Consider the following 21,131-nt stretch of genomic DNA (forward strand, 5'->3'; position numbering starts at 1 on the left):
GATCTGTCTGCTGGGGGTGGGGTGGGGGTGGAGGTGAAGGAAGGGGGAGTGGCCGGCAAGGTAAGGACCTGGCGGGGATTAGGCGGGGGCTCGTCAGGTTTTCGGAAGCAAGGTGTTGGGAAGGGACACCAATCCCCAGGGGCTAGAAGAACAGGGCCCTGGACGAGGATACCATCCCAGAGATGCCCGAGAGGAAAACTGCCCTAGGAGTAACACATCTGCCCAGAGAGGGAGGCGGGGATGTGGCGGGATCAGGTCTCTAGAAGGGAGGGAGGAATCTTGCTCGGATGAGGTAATCTGTGAAAGGGAGGAGGGGTTCAGGCCCGGGATGGGAAACCCCGGCGAGGGGGTCTGTGCCAAGGGATTTGGGGAAGGGTCCGGGGGAGGAAGGAGAGGGGCAAACGCCTTGGCCAGAAGGGTCCAAACCCCGGGGTGGGGGCGTCTGGGGTCTGCAGCCCTGTATGGGGATCCCAACATGGGAGGGCTCTTTGCCCCGGGTCAGGGACCCCAGGATGGTTCCAGAATTGGGATGCTCCTCAAACAAGGATGGGGGAGGGGAAGGGGCTCCTCAGAGGGTCGGGACCCCGGACCTGGGGGTTCCTCGCCCCCTTACCTCTCCGCTGCCGCCTCCCCCGCCGCTCTCCCCAAACACTGCCCGGAACCGGCGCAGGTTGGTGCCGATGGCGGCCGAGACCTGCAGCGCCGCGTCGAAGCCCGGGCCCACCCGCAGCAGGGCTGGCCCAGAGGAGGCTGAGGACGATGACGAAGACGAAGACGAGGCGGACGACGAAGAAGCTGCTGAGGCGGCGGCCGCTCCCCCTGGAACCCCAGCCCCGCTGCTTCCCGCCGCCGCCGCCGCGGCCGCCACAGCCGGGGGGGAGGGGGGCGCCCCGGGGCCGCCACCGCCGGCCGGGGGCCCGGGGGGAAGCAGCAGGGCCGGGACGCGTTGCCGCGGGGCGCCCCCTAGGCCCCGGCGCCCCCCGCCGCCGCCGCCCCCGGTGGTCCCGGGTCGGGCGGGGAAGCGCCACCGACAGCTGTGCGCCATGTTCGCCCCGTGAAGTGAAGCAGGAGAGGGAGAGGCGACAACACAGGGGGGCGGGGAGGCGAGGGGGGGTGCTGAGGGCCCCGGAACCTGCCTAACCCGCTCGGCGCCGCCCGGCTGCGCACACCCGGCTTGCCGCTATGCAGAGCGCCGGGCCGTGCCTGCCTGCCCCGCAATCTGTATACAGGACTCGGGCCTCCGCCTCTGACGCCGGGCCGCTGCTACTCCATGCCGAGGTCCGGGCGGCCTCCTCCAGCCCGCTCGCCCGCCCCGCAACCTGGATAACTGTATGCCCCGCCCTCCGGGAGCGGCATTGCTAGGGAAAAGGAGGGGGGAAGGAAGCCCAGGAGCCCGGAGCGGCGCGCGGGTTCCGGGGAGAGGGGGAGGGGGCGAGGGCTACAGGGAGGATGGAGGCGGAGGGATTCCAGCCGCCTGCAAGCTCGGGAGCCGAGAGGCAGATTACACACGTTCCCGGGACGCGCTGGGAATCGAACCGCCCAGGAGAGCAGCTTCCAGTATAGCGCGGGTGCTGGGTCCGGGAGGAGCGAACCTTCTCCTCCGCCTCGGGGCACGGATACGAGCAGGATTAGCCCGAATCGAACGCCACTGGAATAAAAGAGCTCTTATTGTACTACATGCAAAACAGAAGCGTTGCCCAGTTTACTATATGCAAAATAGACAGGCCCTCAGTGAACGCGCCTTAAAAATAAAAAAGGAACCCCTCCCATCTTCATGCTGGAACTCTCTCTAAAATGCACACACCAAGTGGCAGGTCTCCCGCCACCTCCTGGCCCTACTGTGCACACGGGGCAGAGGAGCTTCAGGCTTTCGTGCCCTTCTGCGGAGTTGGGTTATGTTTCTCCAGTCCAGGCATTGGGGCCACGGCGTGCTCCGCTAACGAGGCGGTGTTACAGCGAAGCTGAAGCTGGGTGGCTAACGGGGCCTGGAGGGAAGAGGCGGGCAAAAGCGCCCCCTCCCCTTCTTCCTCCGGTCCCAGCCTGCCGCTGCATGCAAAGCAGACCCTAATGTATGCACACAGAGGGAGGGGGGCTCGCGAGCACGTTTCTGATTAAGAGAGGGGGAGAAAAGAGCGTTGGGCATTATGATCCTCGGGTGGAAGGGGCCCGCCAGCGGCGAGCTCTGTGCGCGGGGTTAGCTTGCTGAAGGGGGGAGGGGGAAGAAAGGAGGAGGGATAGGGCGGGGGATGAATATCCATCGGGTTTACTTTATTGCGGGAAAGAGCCTAGGGCGCCTCTAGCAAGGCGTTAGAATCCTGCAAGGCTGGGAAAGCCGCGAAGGGAGGGAGGGGTTTGTGCCGGGAGAACTTGCGTTGGTTGAAGCTGGGGGATCGATACCCAGCCAGCAGGCCCGGGGGCAGCCTCCATCCCCCGCAGTTGAGGTAGAGTTCGCTGGAAGGTCACGCAGCCTTTCTGGACTCCCGCACCGGGACTGCGCACTGCTTGTAATATTACAGCCTGGGGCGGCAAATTTGGGAAGGAGGGGGAGGGTCGTGGTGAGCAGGTTGCAATCAGCTCTGGCCCTCTGGAGGGTGCACTACACGCCTCCAGAGAAGGTCCACGGCCTCCTGGTGCTGAAAACCTACGTCCTTCCAACGTTTGTGCCGAGCGATTGATGGAGTGGGAGATGGAAGGGAGCAGATAAAGGGAGAAGACACAAGCAAACCCCAACTCCCCGAACTCGTCCCGGATCGATCATCGTTCCAACTGGGCAGGATGGGACCCAGATGGTTTGCAAAGCGCACACTCACACAACGCACGCACATAACCAGATTCCGTTGTTACATCGCGTGGTTTACTAGGTGCAAAAACGGGTGAGAGAAGCGGGAGAGTATTAAACGGTAGCTCCAAGACTCTGCTAAGGACGTAGACACCCCATTGTGGACGATTTCTCCGTTACAATATATTTAACGTTGGGCTCTGGGGGTTTTGCTTCAGTGTAGCTGCACTGATCAGTTACAGATTGGCGACCACGTGGAGTCCCTCAAGCATCCTGATTTGTTCCTTCTTCCACTCTGTCTCGCTTATTTTTCTTTTGTATTTGCCGCCCCCCCTTCTTTAATATGCATAACGGTCTGCAGAGGTAGTAGGCAGGGGACTGAGTGACAGGCTTTTATATAACTGTATCAACAGGATTTCTTCCCGCCCTCCTCCCTTGAGAAAACATAAACTTTCTGAGTAACCTCCTCACTTCAAGCGCACTTCATTTAGCACAGGTGGGAGGTCTGCAGGTTGGGTGGCAGCAGCAGCAAGAAGAATGTCTTTGAAGATTGTGAAGACTCAAGCCTCTGGGCAGGAAAAACTCCTTGAGAAATCATCTAGTTTGTATCTTTGCCTCTAGACTAGTCCAAAAGGAGCCAGAAAAAAAATTTTTTTTTGTTTATTGTTGGAGTTTTTAGGGCAGAAACAACAATAGCAACTAACACTTATTGAGTGCTTTCTGTGAGCCTCAAGGGTTTTTGTTTGTTCGTTCGTTTTTGAAAAGAGAGAAAAGTGAATTTATTGAAACATTGAAGGTTTCCATCAGGCCCACCCATTTCACCTTCAGCATCCAGGTGAAAATCCACACCCAGTACAGGTGACACAAAGTTCCATCACAGAGAATGTGAGCCTCAGTATTTTACATGCATTCAATTTTCACCAATCCTATGAGATAATTCTGATTTTACAGGTGGAAAAATTGTACAGGTAATTAGGACCAAAACTCATTGAGGTCTGACACCGATATCCACTAATCATACTACTGATCATGAAAAGTCATTCTTGGGGCTGGAGGTGTAGCTCAGTGGTTGAGGGCTTGCCCATCATGAGTGAGGCCCTGGGTTCCTTCCCCAGCACCAAAAAAAAAAGGGGGGGAGGGGGGGCTGGGGAGAGGGGGGACAGTGGGGAGGAGTCTATACTTACTCATAAATTACCTTAAATTACATGGGCTGGGGCTGGGTTTGTAGCTCAGAGGTAGAGTGCTTGCTTTGCATATGTGGGGCAATGGGTTTGAACCTCAGCGCCATATAAAAATAAATCAATAAAATGAAGGTATTGTGTCCATCTACAACTAAAAAATAAATTTTAAAAATTACATAGGCTGTATTTATTTTTTAGTTTTAAATTTTAATTCATTTTTCTTGAATACCTAATACATTCAAATGATTAAAGTTTTAAATTAATTTAAAAATCTCATTCCACTAATTCTGAACAACCTCCCAAACCCTTATATATCTTACCCTTTGTAGGGAGAAATGTTATCAGTTGTACATTCTTTTTTATTTTTAATTTTTTGTAGTTGTAGATGGACAGCATGCCTTTATTTTATTTGTTTATTTTTATGTGGTGCTGAGGATCAAACTCAGTGCCTCACATGTGTAAGGCAAGCACTCTGCCACTGAACTACAGTCCCAGGCCAGTTGTATATTCTTCCAGAGATAGTCTATGCCTACTCAAACAAGTACACATAGAAGTTTTTATGTATGGAAACATATTAAACCCACTTCCTGTATCTCAATTATTTCATTTAATATAACTTGGAAATCATTTAACTGTAGACAGTTTCTCTATTCTTAGGGCTGTTTGAAATACATGTAGCTTAATTTAACCATTTCTCTATTGGTGACCACTAAAGTTGTTTCCAATCTATTGAATTTCAAACAATGCTGCTGAGTACAACCTTGAACATATATCATTTTGAAAATCTGAAAACATATCTGTAATATACATTTCAGTTTTTCGGCGGACACAGCATCTTTGTTTGTATGTGGTGCTGAGGATCGAACCTGGGCCGCATGCATGCCAGGCGAGCGCGCTACCGCTTGAGCCACATCCCCAGCCCCTAGAAGTGGAATGTTGAGTCAGAAGATGTGTACATTTGTAATCCTGATAGATATTACCAAGTTGTCCCCAAAAGGTTTTACTGATTCATACACTCACCAGCAATGTATAAGAGTCCCTTTTTCTCCACTCCCTTCCTGAAAGCATTTTTTAACCTTCTTGGTTGTTGCCAACCTAATAAAAATACGCATCTTTTAAATTTTTTCCAAATAACAGAACTAAACTTTTAAAATGGAATCCCAAATTTTGCCCATTTCTACAAATTCACAAATTATTTCTGGCTTCAAAGGGACCTCCAGATGTTTGCTACTTTTTCCCCTCCCCCAAAGATTTCTCATCAGAAACCAATACTGTAGAGGAATTAACATGGGCTCAGAGTTACAATTAATGACCCATTAATGTATGTAGAGGTCGGGCACAGTGGCACAAGCCTGTAATCCCAGTGGCTCCGGAAGCTGAGGAAGGAGGATGGTGAGTTCAAAGCCAGCCTCAGCAACAGCAAGGCACTAAACAACTCTGAGACCCTGTCTCTATAAATAAAATACAAAATAGGGCTAGGGATGTGGCTCAGCAGTTGAGTACCCCTGAATTCAATCCCTGGTGCTAAAAAGAAAAAAAAAAATGTTTGCAGAATAAAAGTCCCTTCCTAGCTGCACTCTTGAACCTTGGGATTCATACCAAGGGGTCTGGTTTTATCAGAGGATTTTGGCAGTTGCATGTACTGGGCTGTTTTTATTTAAAATCAGTTAAACTATCTCCATCTGAAATTGTACCAGTGATCAAAGTTCATATTTTCCAAGGGAAGAATATGACATAATTATTACTTGACTATAGTTGTTTCACCTTTCAGAAACTTGAAAGAAAGTTTGCACTAAAGCATTTTCTTTCCCCCTCTTCCCAGTTGCCTCTAAATTATACTCGCATAGTAGACTTCTGGTGGGTATCTTTACCTTCAACCTTTGTCCTTTCTAATTTTCATTGTTTCATTTATTTAGTGAAAACCTACTTTGTCCCAGGTACTGTTAGAGTTGGAGACACAAATATGCTATCTTGCTGGATGTTTGGCTCATGCCTGTAATCCCAGCGACCTGGGAGGCTAAGGCAGGAGGATCTCAAGTTCAAGACCAGCCTCAGCAACTTAGAGAGACCCTGATTCAAAATTTATAAATAAATAAGCTATCTCAAAACTTCACAGAAACACAAAAAGGCATGGAGTTTTGAGAAACAAGAGCACTTCGGGGCTATTTGAATGTAAGGTACATGTAGGATAATGACAGAAGGCAACTGGCCAGTTTATATTAAGGAGTTTGGATTTTATCTTATAAAAATGCAAAAAAGTTGTGGGGTATGGTGGCACACATCTGTAATTCCAGTGGCTCAGGAAGCTGAGGCAGGAGGATTGCAAGTTCAAAGCCAGCCTCAGCAAAAGTGAGGCACTAAGCAACTCAATTAGACCCTGTCTGTAAATGAAATACAAAATAGGACTGGGTGGGCTGGAGATGCGGCTCAAATGGTAATGCGCTCGCCTGGCACGTGCGGGGCGCTGGGTTCCATCCTCAGCACCACATAAAAATAAAATAAAGATGTCCACCAAAAACTGAAAAATAAATATTAAAAAATTCTCTCTCTCTCTTAAAAAAAAAAATAGGACTGGGGATGTGGCTCACTGTTTGAGTGCCCCTGAGTTCAATCCCCTGTACCTACCTGCCAAAAAACAAAATAAAATAAAAATGGAAAAATTTCAAGCAGGGTTCAAATTGTTAGAATCTATGAATCTATGTGACATCATGGTGGCAGCTGTGTGTAAGAAGGCAGGATGACAGGGAGACTAGAGGCAGAAATGCAGGTAGGGTATTTCTGACCTCTTTCCAGAACCTCAAACCCATGTATCCATAGGCACTAATCCACTCATGTATAATGAATAGAGTGGAAATAAATGTGCAGAAATGAAGACAGACTCCAAAGAAATTTGGCAAACAGAATGGCTTTTGATGACCACTGGGACGCAGTGGCTACAGAAGAGGGGCTTTCTTGAGTTGTCAGCTAGGGTAGATGGGGACAATGGAGATAACAACTACCAAAATAAGAACAGGAGGAAGGGGAGAGGGGAGGTTTTTGCTCAGAGGTAATGAGTTTGGTTTTGGAGTAGTTGAGTTTGAGATGCCTGCAGGATCTGCAGCTGGGGGCTGGATAAATAAATTTATCTGATAGGCAATTGGATAAATTAGACTAGAGCTCAGGAGAAAAGATAGAAAACAAAGACCTGAGACTGAGCAGCACAGAGACAGTACTTAAATCCATGGATACGTATGAGACCCCACAAGAATGTATGTAACACATAGAAGCAAAGGGTCAAGAGTAGAGCCAGAAGAAACCCAAATCTGTGGGATGAGCTAATCCAAAGTACTCAAAGGAAGGAGATGGAGAAAGAAGGAACCCAGTGAGGTAAAAGGGCAGGAGGGAAACAAAGACAAAGAGCTTCAGAGGAACCATAAACAACATCCAATGCAGCACAGAGGGCCAGAAGAAAGGGGAGTGAGGAGTGTTCATTGTGTTCAGAGGGAAGCCACAGGTGATGTCTGTAAGAGCATTTGTAGGGGAAAGGTGAAGTCCCAAGTCAGACTGTTAGGTGAGGAGGGAATGGGGAAGACAAAGAAGAGCAGGGGAGGCAACCTTGAGGAAGTGTTGTTGAAGGAAAGGAAGGAACTTTTAGCTGGAGTCCCTTAAGATGTGTTTAAGAATTCATTTAGTTTATTTAATTATTTTGATTTTGGGGGGACCAAGGATTTAACCCAGGGGCACTCTACCACTAAACCACATCCATGCTCTTTTTATTTTTTGAGACAGGGTCTCACTAAGTTGCATGGGGCCTTGCTCAGTTGCTGAGACTGGCCTCAAACTTGTGATCCTCCTGCCTCAGCCTCCCAAGCCTCTGAGATGACAGGTGTGCACCAACACGCCTGGCAAATTTATTTTTTAAATTAATTTTTGGTTATTATAATAGTGAGATACATAAGGCAATAATTTCAAATTTTATGGAAGAGCAAATCAAAAAGTCTAAATATCCCTTCCTTCCCTCCAATAATAGTCCAACTCCCCAAAGGCAGTGACTGTTAAGTTTGTTGTCTGGTATTTCAGAATACATAAAGTATGGATGGATGAAGGGAAGAGGGAGAGGATGGGGATAGGAAAGACAGTAGAATGAATCCGACATAACTTTCCTATGTTCATATATGAATACACCACCAGTGAAACTCCACATCATGTACAACTGCAAGAATGGGATCCTAATTAGAATAAGGTACACTCCATGTATGTATAATATGTCCAAATACATTCTATTGTTATTTATATCTAAAAAGAACAAATGAAGAAAAAGGTATGTGTGTGTACACATATGTATACACAATATGTCCCAGTAGCCTTTCCTTATCTTTCTGACCTTATCTCCTGCCTCTCTGTCCTGGAGCTCATTCTAGCCCTACTTCTTTGACCTCCTTGCAGTTCCTGGAACACAGCAGGCACACTTACACCTTAAGGCTTTTGCACTTGCTGTTCCCTCTGCCTGGAATGTTCTTCCTCCAGATATCCTCTTGGCTCACTCTCTCACTTCCTTCAGATCTCTGCTTAAATGTCCCCTCCTCAGAGGCCACCACTGTCATCTATGATACCTCACCCTACTTCATTTTCCTCCACAGCACTTATTACTGAAAATTTGTTTAATATCAGTGTCCCCCACATGGAAGCTCCATGAAGGGAGGGTCTTTGTCTGCTTCACTACTCAGCACCCAGAGTCTAGAACAGGAGGGGACCCTTAACAGAACAGGTACTCAATAAAATATGCAGGGGCATAGAGAGCTGCCACATTACAGTCTTATAGATAACAATATGGTGATTAAGAGTGCAAGTTTGGGCTGGGGTTGTGGCTCAGTGGTAGAGCACTTGCCTAGCATGCATGAGGCACTGGGTTTGATTCTCAGCACCACAATTAAATAATAAAATAAAGGTTTATCAACAACTAATAAAAATATTTTTTAAAAAAAAGATTGCAAGTTTGCCTGTAATCCTAGTACTCGGGAGGCTAAAATAAAAGGATCGCGAATTGGAGGCCAGCTTTGTTGAGGTTCAGAGCAACTTAGCAAGACCAAGTCTCAAAATAAAAAAATAAAAGGGCTGGGGATGTGGCTCAGTGGCCAAGCACCCCTGGGTGGTTCAATCCCCAGTCCCCAAAAAAGAAAAGACAGATTCATTACTATATTATTGGTAGTATTCTTTTTCTTTCTTTCTTTTTCTTCTTCTTCTTATTTTATTATTATATTTTTTGTGATGCTGGGGTTGTCACCCAGGGCCTCGCATATCCTAGGTAAATGCTTTACCACTGAGCCACACTCCCATCCTGTTGGTAGTATTCTATAAAAGAAATATAGAAGCTCGTCCTTCCGTGGCCTCACTCACCCAGTTCTTCTTCACTCTTGTATGCCTGCTTCTCAGTTTTCTTTCTCTGTCCTTCACCCTTAGACATTGGTGTCTCCTGAGTGCTTGTCATTTCTCTCATTCTCTTAGAATGATCTCACAGTTTTAACTACTACCCAGGCTGCAGAGTGCCATAACTGCCGCCCCAAACCACACTGCTCCCTGGGGCTTCAGACTCTTTCATCCAACTGCGCTGAGCTTTTCCATTCTAATTACTTGGTAGGTTATATGACTCACTAAAGTGTGGGTTCCTCAGGGGCAGGAATAGTTTTTTGGTTATCTTTATCTCTGCTCCTCCAGGCAGGTGTTCTTGGTAGGTCTGCTTTGTAGGTGTTCACAGTCTGGTGAAGGGAAACAAACGATAAATAAATAACTAGATGGAATCAGCTGGAGATGAGTGCAATGTAGGTAGGATAAAAAGTAAAGAGCTAGGAGAAGCTGCAGGGTGGCAGCTGATAAAGGATGGACAGGCTTTGGGTTAAGGTCATATTTGAAAAGGACATTGAAGGAAGTCAGAGAGTGAACCAACGGATGTCTAAGAGAAGAGAATTCGAAGTGTAAATCAGCAAATGCAGAAGCCCTGAGGTGTAGTGTGTTTGATGGAGGGTTTTGGGGACAACAGAGAGGCCCAGTGTGACTGGAGAAAGGGGAATATAGTGGGTATGGCCACTATAGGACAAGAGAGAAAGAGAGAAGGCAAGAACAAATGGATGAGTAAGTGAGTAAGTGAATTGGATACACACACACGTGTGTGTGTGTGTGTGTGTGTGTGTGTGTGTGTGTGTATATATATATATATATATATATATATATATATATATAGAGAGAGAGAGAGAGAGAGAGAGAGAGAGAGATTACCAGACTGCTGAGATCAGGAAATAAATGGAAGGGAAGCATTAGGAGAACCAACAGAACAAAGAGGATTCAAAATTCACACACTTCCATCCACTGACAGAGAAGAAGGGTAATGAAAGATAGGTCAGTAGCATGAGAATGAAGGGAAGGTTTTGTTTTTCTTTTTTATCTTTAAACATAGGGAGACTTGAACCTATCTAGTAGCTTGAGGGAAGGACCAAGGAAAAGGGAAAGATAAATGCTTAATGAAGATGTAGCCAGGTTTCTAAAGAGTAATTGATATTCACAGGTGACTCTTCCACATACTCTTCAAGCCACTATGATCTGACTGCCACCTCTGTTGAAACTACTGTCACAAAAGACACCAATGATTTTCTATTTACCAAACTAGTGGACACTTTTCAGGAAGGCTCTTGGTTTCTGTGACCTCACTTACTCTCTCTTGCACTTTCTCCTACTTCTCTGACTTTCCATCTCAAACCCTTAAAATGTTGGTTTCCCTGGGTCAGTTGTTGGCTCTATTTTCATTATTTCATTTATTTATTCAAATACTGAATACTGCCAGGTAGTGTTAAGTGCTAGGGAGACAGTAATAAACAAAACCTACACAAATGCCTGCCTTCTCTCAGTTTGGGATTTCCTTCTAAGCAATCTCACCTATTCTTGGGTGCTTGTGACTTCTGAATGAACTAACTAATTTCCTGCACTAACTCCTCTTTTGAATTTCAGATACATGTAACCAGTAATCTGTTGAATGTCTTCACCTGTGCATCCTTAAACTGAATTCTTCTTTACACTGAAATTTGTCTCTTCCTGCATTTCTTGTTCTTTTCCTCCTTCTTTTTTTTGCAGTATTAGAGCTTGAACCCAGGGCCTTATGCATGATTGAACTACATCCCCAGGTCTTTTTATTTTTACTTATAGACAGGGTCTCACTAAGTTACCAGGCTGGCCTCAAACTTGTGATCCTCCTGGCTCAGCCTTCCTCAGCTGGGGTTATAGGCATTTGCCACCATGGGCAGCCGGTATTTCTTCTTCTAATTATGTAGACACACTGGCTTCAGGATTACTGCAATAGTTCTCAGTCTTATGCATTGATATAATATTAAACTTCCTAAAATGCAAATCTGACTATATTAAATTTAATTCTTAAAATACTTTACTATTCCTATCACCTTCAAGATTCTTTATAATTTTTTCTAACTCTCCCTCATTCCTTGTCTCCAAGACCCATCTATCTATTCCTTGTGTTCCTGCCTCATTGAACCAATTTTATTTATTTCCTTGAATTATATTGTCTGATCCTGCTTTGGAGTATATTCTCTCTGTTTAAAATGTCCTTCTTTCCTTTCTTATCCTTAGTTGACTTCTACACCCAGCTTGGTGCTATCCCTCCACTCAAGCATTCCTCAGTGTCTACTGTGAGTACAACCCTAGCATAAGATGTGCACTTCTAGCTAGGCAGGAATGGTGGGGCACACCTGTAATCCCAGCACTCTGGAGGCTGAGGCAGGACGATCCTGTGTTCAAAGCCAGCCTCAGCAATTTAGTGAGGCCCTAATTAACTTAGTAAGACCTTATCTCTAAATAAAATACTAAACAAGGGATGGGGATGTGGCTCCGTGGTTAAGCATCCTTGGGTTCAGTCTCTGGGACCAAAAAAAGATGCAGACTTTTATTGTTGATCTTTGTTTTGTTTTGTTTTGGTTTAGTTTGGTTTTTTGTTACCAGATATTGAACTTAGGAGCATGCGACCACTGAGCCACATCCCCAGCCTTATATTGTATTTTATTTAGAGACAGAGTCTCACTGAGCTGTTTAGCGCCTCGCTTTTGCTGAGGCTGGCTTTGAACTCCCAATCCTCCTGCCTCAGCCTGCTGACCCGCTGGGATTACAGATGTGCACCACCATGCCTGACTTCTTTTGTTCTTTACACACTGTATAATTGGTACAGTTTGTACTTTTTAAATTTTGTTACAACCTCTTCCAGTAGACTATGAGCCCTTTAAAGACAGGAAACATCTTTTAAATTTCGGAAACACAAGCAATTAATCTGATATATAACAAGAATGTAATAAATGTTTGGGCTGAGGTTATGGCTCAGTGGTATAGTGCTTGCCTACCATGTGTGAGGTGCTGGGTTTAATTCTCTGTACTGCATATAAATAAATAAATAAAAGGACTATTGACAACTGAAAAAGAGCAGAAAGGAAGAAAATCAAGTGCAAATATAGAAGGATAGTTTTGGAAAGAATGTGCTAGTTGTGTTCCTCTGGGGTAGGAGGAAGGAGGTAAGTCACTGCAGGAGAAGGGACAATCAGAAGATTAGTTCAAGGAGAAAGGGAGAAAATTAAAGGAGTTCATGCTGACAGTTTGTATTCTCTTTAACATAGTAGTTACCTAATTTTTTGAAAGACACTGCACACCAATGAAGGTACATAACAATTTCTTTGAATCTCAAATTTCATAACTTTAAAATTCTTGATTATCCTCCCTCCCTCCCTCCCTCTCTCTCTCTCTCTCTCTCTCTCTCTCTCTCTCTCTCTCTCTCTCTCGCTTCTCTTCATTACTGGGGACCAAACCCAGGACCTCGGACATGCTAGGCAAAAACTCTACTATCCCCAGGCCCTTGGTTGTACTGTCTAACTCATGTGCCTTAATCTCTTGAAAAGTTGTGAGAATCAAGAAGATTACATAGAATAGGGCTCAGTTAAATCTGACTTTAAATTCATGCAGTTGAAAACTACTCCATTCCAAAGCCCCTCCCATTCTATCATTCCTTTTAATTTTTTCTTTGTATTGACCATGCTGCAGTTCCTGGAATTGGAAACATATTTTTCCCTCCAAATTACTCTTTTTTTTTAAAGAGAGAAAGAGAGAGAGAGAGAGAGAGAATTTTTTAATATTTATTTTCTAGTTTTCGGCAGACACAACATCTTTGTTTGTATGTGGTGCTGAGAATCGAACCCGGGCCACACGCATGCCAGGTGAGCACGCTACTGCTTGAGCCACATCCCCAGCCCTCCAAATTACTCTGATTCATTATACCCTAGCATTACCAAGTGATGTCTGATATTTTTTATCATAGGGAGAAAAGGATAAAAGTTGAGGAATATTATCCCCCACTAAGATATTTAGCTTTGTGTAAGTCATGCTTAAATCTAACTGTATGACTTAAAATTGGTTTAAGATTCCTTTCAACCACCAATGCCAACTTATCTTAGGCTAACAGGACTAGAGTTCAGTTGATCTAATTTAGAACAAATTTTTATCCGTAGATGGGATGGAAAATCTAGGTGAAGATTAAGGTCATGGCCAAGGTACAAGAGGAGGAGGAAGTCTGAGTTAATTATAACCTAGGTTCTGCAGTCTTAATTCCAGGAAGCTGTCCCTTAGCTAGGTGGACAACTTGTTGATTGAGGGATATTCTTAGAGGGACTAGAAGCTACCAGTTCCTGAGTTGTGATATGACTTTCCACAAGTGAAAGTGTCAGTATTGAAAGACTAGAAATTCTAAAAGTATGTCACATGAAAAAAAAAAACTTGAGTAAATGTTTGATTATTTTTTTCCCAATAATCATGACTGGCCTGAAAAATTTCCCAAAGGTTATCATTTTCAAGACCAGTTGGGTTAGGCTGTTTTGATGTTTTTGAATATACATTATAATGCATGCATTCTGTTTCATTGTTTATTCCTAGGCTTTAGAAAATATTAATATTATCTGGGCACAGTGGTGCATACTTATAATCCCAGCTGCTTAGGAGGCTGAGGCAGAAAGATGACAAGTTTGAGGCCAGCCTGGTCAACTTGGTGAGACTCTGTCTCAAAATGAAAATAAAGTCAGTGACACATGCCTCTAATCCCAGTGACCTGGGAGGCTGAGGTAGGAGGATCACAAGTTCAAGGCCAGCCTCAGCAACTTAGTGAGATCCTGTCTCAAAACAAAAAGGACTGGAGATGTAACTCAGTGGTAGAGCACTTATCTAGCATGTGTAAAGCCCTGAGTTCAATCCAGTACCAAATAATAATAATATTACACAATGTATATGTGCATCTCAACATTATATAGTATTCCATAAATATCTACAATTTTTATGTTTTTGTGTATTGATTAAGGATAAATTTTATTAAATAATACAGCAGGGGAAATAACTGTACAAAAAATAAGGTATATCTTTTAGTAGATAAAAAAGAAAACATACAAACAAAACCATAAGAACAAGGTCATCATTGCACAAAGCAAAGACTTCATACTCTAGTATAAAAAATGTAAGACAAATAAAAAGCTAAATTTCTTATTGTCTTTCACATGCGAACTTATATGAGCTATCAAGTAGATTGGTAGTAAAGTGTTTGCTTAGCACATGCCAGACCCTGGGTTCAATCCCCAGCACCCCTAAAATAAATAAAAACAATTTAGGGCTGGAGGTGTGGCTCAGCGGTAGCGCGCTCGCCTGGCATGCGTGCGGCCCGGGTTCGATCCTCAGCACCACATACCAACAAAGATATTGTGTCCACCGATAACTAAAAAATAAAATATTAATAAATAAATAAATAAAAACAATTTAATCTGAAAATTCATAAATAGAGACTGGGTAAATGATCAATGGCTAATTAGGCTTTTAAAATGTTTGAATTAGGCATTAACTTCCTCTCTTTTGCTTTATTCTTGTCTCTACTCATAACACTCTCTATCAATATATAGCCAATCCATTACTTAAGACCCAGAAAGTCATGGTACCCAAAGCTCTGATACATACTACATGTGAGTCATTGTCTGCTCTCACTAAAGTTGAAATGGAATGTTTTATACTTGGTTTGAGTTTGAATGTAAGTTTCCAAATAGAAGCATAAAAGGAAACCATCCCCTTCCTCATTCCTGTCCCCAGTGTAATAACCAACTTACATATCCCAGAGTGGAGAGGATGTGGTTAGAAGTAGGGAATAAGGAATCAAGTCCTGCATTCCAGCCCTCTACCCTTGCCTCACTCACCGCAGGCAAATGGTTCCACTTCATTTTGTTTTGCACTGAAAATGAGGAGGGTAACATTTTGCTTCATACTTTCTTAAATGAATAGCTTCTGCTAACCTGCAAGATGCCTTGGCTGTACTTGAGATGGGAAAATGAAGGAAACATGCAACTGTGAATGGTGTTTTAAAGTGTGTGTGGGGGTTTGTTGCTGATTTGTGTTCTTAGGCCTTTCTGCAAATAATTTTGAGAGATTTACTACTCAGTCCTTAGAGGCAACTTCCCTCTGGAATGGTGCTACTGGGCAGCGGGGTCAGATGGTGATGGCAGAGCAAACAAACTCAAGGATCCCAAATCAAGGACCATTTGGCTTCAGTGTTTACCTTTAGTGAGTGGGGGTGAAATGTGGATCCTAGGGGGAAGTGGAAATTAGTCCCATTGTAAGTTGTAGTGTAACTTGGGTATCATATATAATATAGCAGCATATTCAAGGTAGATAAAATCATAAGAGGGTTCAAGATAAAGCAGTCATCACTGATTTCACTTTTCCGTTAGTCCTGGGCTTTACACTGATTTCTTTCCACTGCTCTACTGAAGGTCACTAAAATTGGTACCCTCTCTTCTTCCACCATCACATTATCATTCACTACATCTGAGAACTATATTCATTCGTTTGAGTTCCCAACCCTGTTGAGAGACAATGCACTAAACTGAGGTGGAAATGCAGGTTGTCCTTAGGGGAAATGGGAGCTATTTTAACAAATAGGTCATAACTCAAAATCATATAACAATGCTTTAGTTGCTTTTGGATTTGATGGCAGTGGAATGCCTTAAAATTTGGAGCTTCTGAAGGTAACCTTTCTTACTTCATGCAAGAAGTTCAAGCCAGTTAGAATATAGATTGCAAGATCCCACTCCAGAGTCTCTGGGGTAAAATTGAGAATTCTCATTTCTTTTTTTTTAATATTTATTTTTTAGTTCTCGGCGGACCCAACATCTTTGTTGGTATGTGGTGCTGAGGGTCGAACCCGGGCCGCACGCATGCCAGGCGAGCGCGCTACCGCTTGAGCCACATCCCCAGCCCGAGAATTCTCATTTCTAAGATCCCTGGTGATGCTGATGCTGCTTTGGTTCAGGGACCACAGAAACTATTGACCTATGTATATGTTGAAATTACCAAGGATTAAGATGGAGGGAGTATTATAGAGAGCAAACCAGGAGACAAAATTGTTAAGAAAAAGAGTGAGGATGGGAGTGGGGCGTGACCTGGTGATTGGTAGAAAACTACAACTATCAGGACCAGTGAGAATACAGTCTAATTACATGAAACTTCTTCTTCTTCTTCTTTTTTTTTTTTTAATGGGGACTGGTTAAAAATTATGTAGTTGAAACAATGTTTGGTAACAAAATGAGATTAAGGCCAAAGGCAGCCCATCAAGGGCCCTGCATGGCAGTGTTTTATGTACGGAGGACTTTTGTCTGATGAGTAGGTCTTGTGTACATTTTCTGCTAAGGTATTATCTCAGGTAGAGCTGTTACTGTACTCATCATAAGAGTGATCACAATCATATCAATTCATGTGCTGGGGAAAATTAAAACCACACTAATTAAGAAATAGTAGGAAGTTTCACAAAGCCATATATTATCTTAATAAGATAACTATTGTCATATATATGTATGTCATACATATGTATGTCATATGTATGTATATTGTCACATACATGTATATGTCAAAAATATGCATATAAGGGAGGCTCCCACCACTACAAACAACTATATAACTATAATGCACCAATAAAAGAAGCTGAAAAAAATAGACAGGCTGACATCTAAAGGGACAATACATCTTGGGCTGGAGATGTGGCTCAGTGATAGAGCTCTTGCTTAGTATGCACAAGGCCCTGGTTTCAATCCTCAGTTCCACAAATGAAAACAACCTCACAAAACTTAAAGCAACTTGGTAGTAGAGCAAAACAGGACTGCAATATGAGAAAAAATAATATAGAATGAACTGTACACAAAGTAGAGAGGTCAAATAATAGTCATGAGTAAAGAACACAATCAACAGGGGCTCATTATCTGGGCCCCACTTGTGCATCCACCACTTGTTACTCACAGGGTTCTAGCCACATCATTAATATTTCTGTTGTTCAGTTCCTGACTTGTTAAATGGGTATACCATTTATGCCATGTGCTTCAGAGGAAATTTGACTAAATGAGATAGTGCATATGTCTTAAAAATGTAAAGAGCTATACAATATGAAATACTGAAAAAAACAAAACATATTGGACTAGAAATACAGGCCAAAAGAAAGAATCTGTTATCCAAGGAGAACAATGAGGAGATATATACAATAAAATTAAATATGCAATGTGAACAGTTTCACATTAACTTCTGCCCTATCATCTATATTTTTGATGCTGGTGATCAGACCCAGAGTCTCATGTGTGCTAGGCAAGCACTCTAACACTGAATTATACTCCCCAGGGTTTACTATTAAGTCTTGAAATGATGAAAGCCTCAACAAAAAGCCTTTGCTGTTTATTAACATTTATGTTGTTATTTTTATAGATAGTGGTTTCCTTAGGAATCATATTTCTGGATCATAGTGACTGTTTGTAACTATAATCTTCTGTCTCCTCATGCCTACTATTGTAGTTTTATATACTGAGAAAAACACAGGACCATACACTCTTTTTTTTCTGTGTGTGGGGGGCGGTACCGAGGATTGAATGCAGGGGCACTTGACCCACATCTCCAGCCCTAGTTTGTATTTTACTTAGAGATTTAGAGACAGGGTCTCACTGAGTTACTTAGTTCCTTGCTTTTACTAAGGCTGGCTTTGAACTTGCAATCCTCCCGCCTCAGCCTACTGAGCCGCTGAAATTACAGGCATGCGCTGTCGCACCCAGGGGACCATACACTCTTAAGTGCATCCCATGCTTTTTTTGTTTTTGAGACTAGGTCTTGCTAGGCTGGTCCCAGACTCATGGGCTTGAGTAATCTTCTTGCCTCAGTCTTCTGGGTAGCTGGGACTACAGGTATGCACCACCATGTGGTCCTGACTCACCCCATGCATTTTCTTTCCTAGAGTTAGGTGGAATTGAAATTGCCAGCTCATACTGCACATTTTAATGGCTTTTTCTTAACTGTGCTTAAGATGTATATCTTAAGATACACACATACACATATTTATTGTATTTATTGTTTGCAGTGCTGAGGATTGAACCTGGGTTTCAGGCACACTAGCAAAGTGCTCTACCACTGAGCTACATCCCCGCCCTTTTATTGAGATAAGGTTTCACTAAATTGCCCAGGTCTCCCAAGTAACTGGGATTACAAATGCATGCTGCCTGCCTGGCTGACTTAATATTTTATTTTTACAATTTTTTGGGCACCAGGGATTGAACACAGGGATGCTCAACCACTGAGCCGCATCCCCAGCCCTTTTTTATATTTTATGAAACAGGGTCTCACTGAATTGCTTAGTGCCTCACTGTTGCTGAGGCTGGCTTTGAACTTGTGATCTTCCTGCCTCAGCCACCCCAGCCACTGGAATTACAAGTGGGGCCACCGCGCCAGCAATATTTTTTGTAAAGGTTGTTCTACCTGCCTAGTATACCTTGATCCATTTTTCTTGGCTCTTATTTTCCTGGTTTACTTTAGATACACATCTCCTCTACAACCCCCTTGAACCTTCTTCTCAAATCTGGGTTAGCCTATCCCTCACAGCACCAGACTCAACTCTGCAAACAGGTAACAGTCTTATTCATGTTTCTAATATTTATATAGTGCCTGGAATTAGGAGGTGCACACTGATCATCCGAATTAAATAATATTTAAGTTGCCACTGACAAACACTTGTCACCCACATCCAGTCAACGATTGCTTGAACAGTTCTCCACTAGGAGACAAGGTATGTGGAACTGATAAAGGCAGAAAGAAACAAGCCTGGTGAAGTCAAGTCGCCACTTTAAGGAGCCCGCTGCTATTTTAACCTCCTAAGAAAATTCTGTACATGCACTATTAGTCACAAGGGAGGAGCTCAGAGGAGCTCTATAGGGCAAAGGAGGAGGAAGTAGCAGTGAAGTGAATAGTAATGTTTACTTTGAGGACTTTCAGGTGTGAGTATGTGGTTTAAAAAAGTAACATTATATATCATGAATCAACTAGGCCTCTATAGGTTATAAGGAGAGCTAGCGGATTTCACACCTTTTTCTGTTTAATACTTTTGTACTACCAGAAACAGAGAAATACAGATCATCATCATGGTTGTATTTCTGTGATCTTTTGTTCTGCATATTTTAAGTTACTGAATACTTTTTAAAAGGTTAGTTTCAGTTTTGATCACCTGTGTTTATTGCAGAAGCAGTAAGTTGGGCATTACTTTCAGAAGAGTAGAAATCTCTATGGAAACTTTCTTTTCAAATTATTTTTTTAGTTGTAGATGGATCCTCAACACTATTAAAAGATTAATACTATACTGTGAACCATACTGCTTTCACAATAAATATGCAACAACTTTTTAGTTATCATTAGCTGGCACTGCATGTTTTGCTATGGCTGTTAAGAGCAGGAGAGGATTAGAAACATGCCAATGAGCCAACCAAGGACTTTAAGGTTCCCAGGCAAAGGCTATGGTCAGTTATCTACTATATATATCTCCTATATCCTTAATAAAATGGGTCAAGACAGAGTGACACCAATTACTTCTATTTATTTCAAGACACAATATACTATTTAGACCCCATAGATGATACTGTTATAAACTTGTTTAATTATCTGTGGGATCTTTTAAAATAAGTTCTAAAAATCATACAATCAGAAAGATTAACAATACACGTGAAAATTATACTTAAAAATATAGGTCACGGTTCTTATTTACTCTGAACTTCTGTTAAAGATGTTACAAACATTCATATTCAGAACCACCACCACTGTTATTCTTTTTGGGAAAGTAAATACTTTAGTAGACAAGTATCCCAACATTTATAGACACAACTGTTGTCAAATGGGTCAATGATTACAGCAAAGACAAACAATCCAATTTTTCTCTTTGTTAACGTGTCTTCTTTTAAGACAGGGTCTCATCATGTTATCCAGGTTGGCTTCAAACTTTTTTTTTTTTTAATTTTCTTTTAATATTTATTTTTTAGTTTTCAGCAAACACAGCATCTTTGTTTGTATGTGGTGCTGAGGACCGAACTCGGGCCGCACCCATGCCAGGCGAGCGCACTACCGCTTGAGCCACATCCCCAGCCTGGCTTCAAACTCTTGAGCTCAACTGACCCTCCTGCCTCAGGCTCTGAAGTTGCTGGAACTAAAGGTTAGACACATGCCAATGAGCCAACCAAGGACTTTAAGGTTTAAAGTCCAGCTTTTACCAATATGATTTAACTACATCACTCTGGCACATGGTATTACTATATCTTTTGCTATAGCAAGTTCTAGTTTTCTCAAGACTTTTCCCCTCAAGTTTTCTGGAAAGCTTAAATATAATTTTTTTTTTCTGTTGGTATTGGGGATATAGCCCAGGGGGGCTTTACCACTGAGCTACATCCCCAATTCTTCTTAATTTTGAGACAAGGTCTCACTAAGTTGCTTAGGGCCTTGCTAAGTTACTGAGGCTGGTCTCAAACTTGTGATCCTCCTGCCTCAGCCTCCCAGACTGCTGGGATTAGAGGTGTGTGCCACTGTGCCCAACTTTAAATATTATAAAAACGTTATCCTCATATATTCACGTACCAGGTTGGTATAGTCACATATATATTTTCCAGTTTCAGGATAAACAGACATGCATTTATTATTATATTTTTTAGTTGTAGATGAACACAATACCTTTATTCATTTTTATGTGGTGCTGAGAACCAAACCCAGTGCCTCACATGTGTTAGGCAAGTGCTCTACCACAGAGCTACAACTCCAGTCTCCTAGACATGCATTTAGAGCTA

At 43.1% G+C, this 21,131-nt stretch overlaps 1 protein-coding gene across 4 annotated transcripts in view; it reads right to left on the reverse strand.

Annotated features, from left to right (window-relative positions):
• The window catches only part of KMT2A (lysine methyltransferase 2A), an 85,702-nt gene extending 83,823 nt beyond the window's left edge, over positions 1 to 1,879 (reverse strand). For all 4 annotated transcript variants that reach the window (XM_081311894.1, XM_081311893.1, XM_081311892.1 and 1 more), the window contains exons 1-2: positions 1,805 to 1,879; positions 614 to 1,648 (exon numbers count right to left, since the gene is read on the reverse strand). In XM_081311894.1, the coding sequence (XP_081168020.1) occupies positions 614 to 1,045 (432 nt within the window). In that variant the 5' untranslated portion in view covers positions 1,046 to 1,648; positions 1,805 to 1,879. The remainder of the gene's footprint in view (positions 1 to 613; positions 1,649 to 1,804) is intronic.
• Positions 1,880 to 21,131: the final 19,252 nt, after the last annotated feature.

This window comes from Spermophilus citellus (assembly GCF_964194105.1).
Source record: "Spermophilus citellus genome assembly, chromosome: 2".
In the NCBI taxonomy this organism is placed as follows: domain Eukaryota; kingdom Metazoa; phylum Chordata; class Mammalia; order Rodentia; family Sciuridae; genus Spermophilus; species Spermophilus citellus.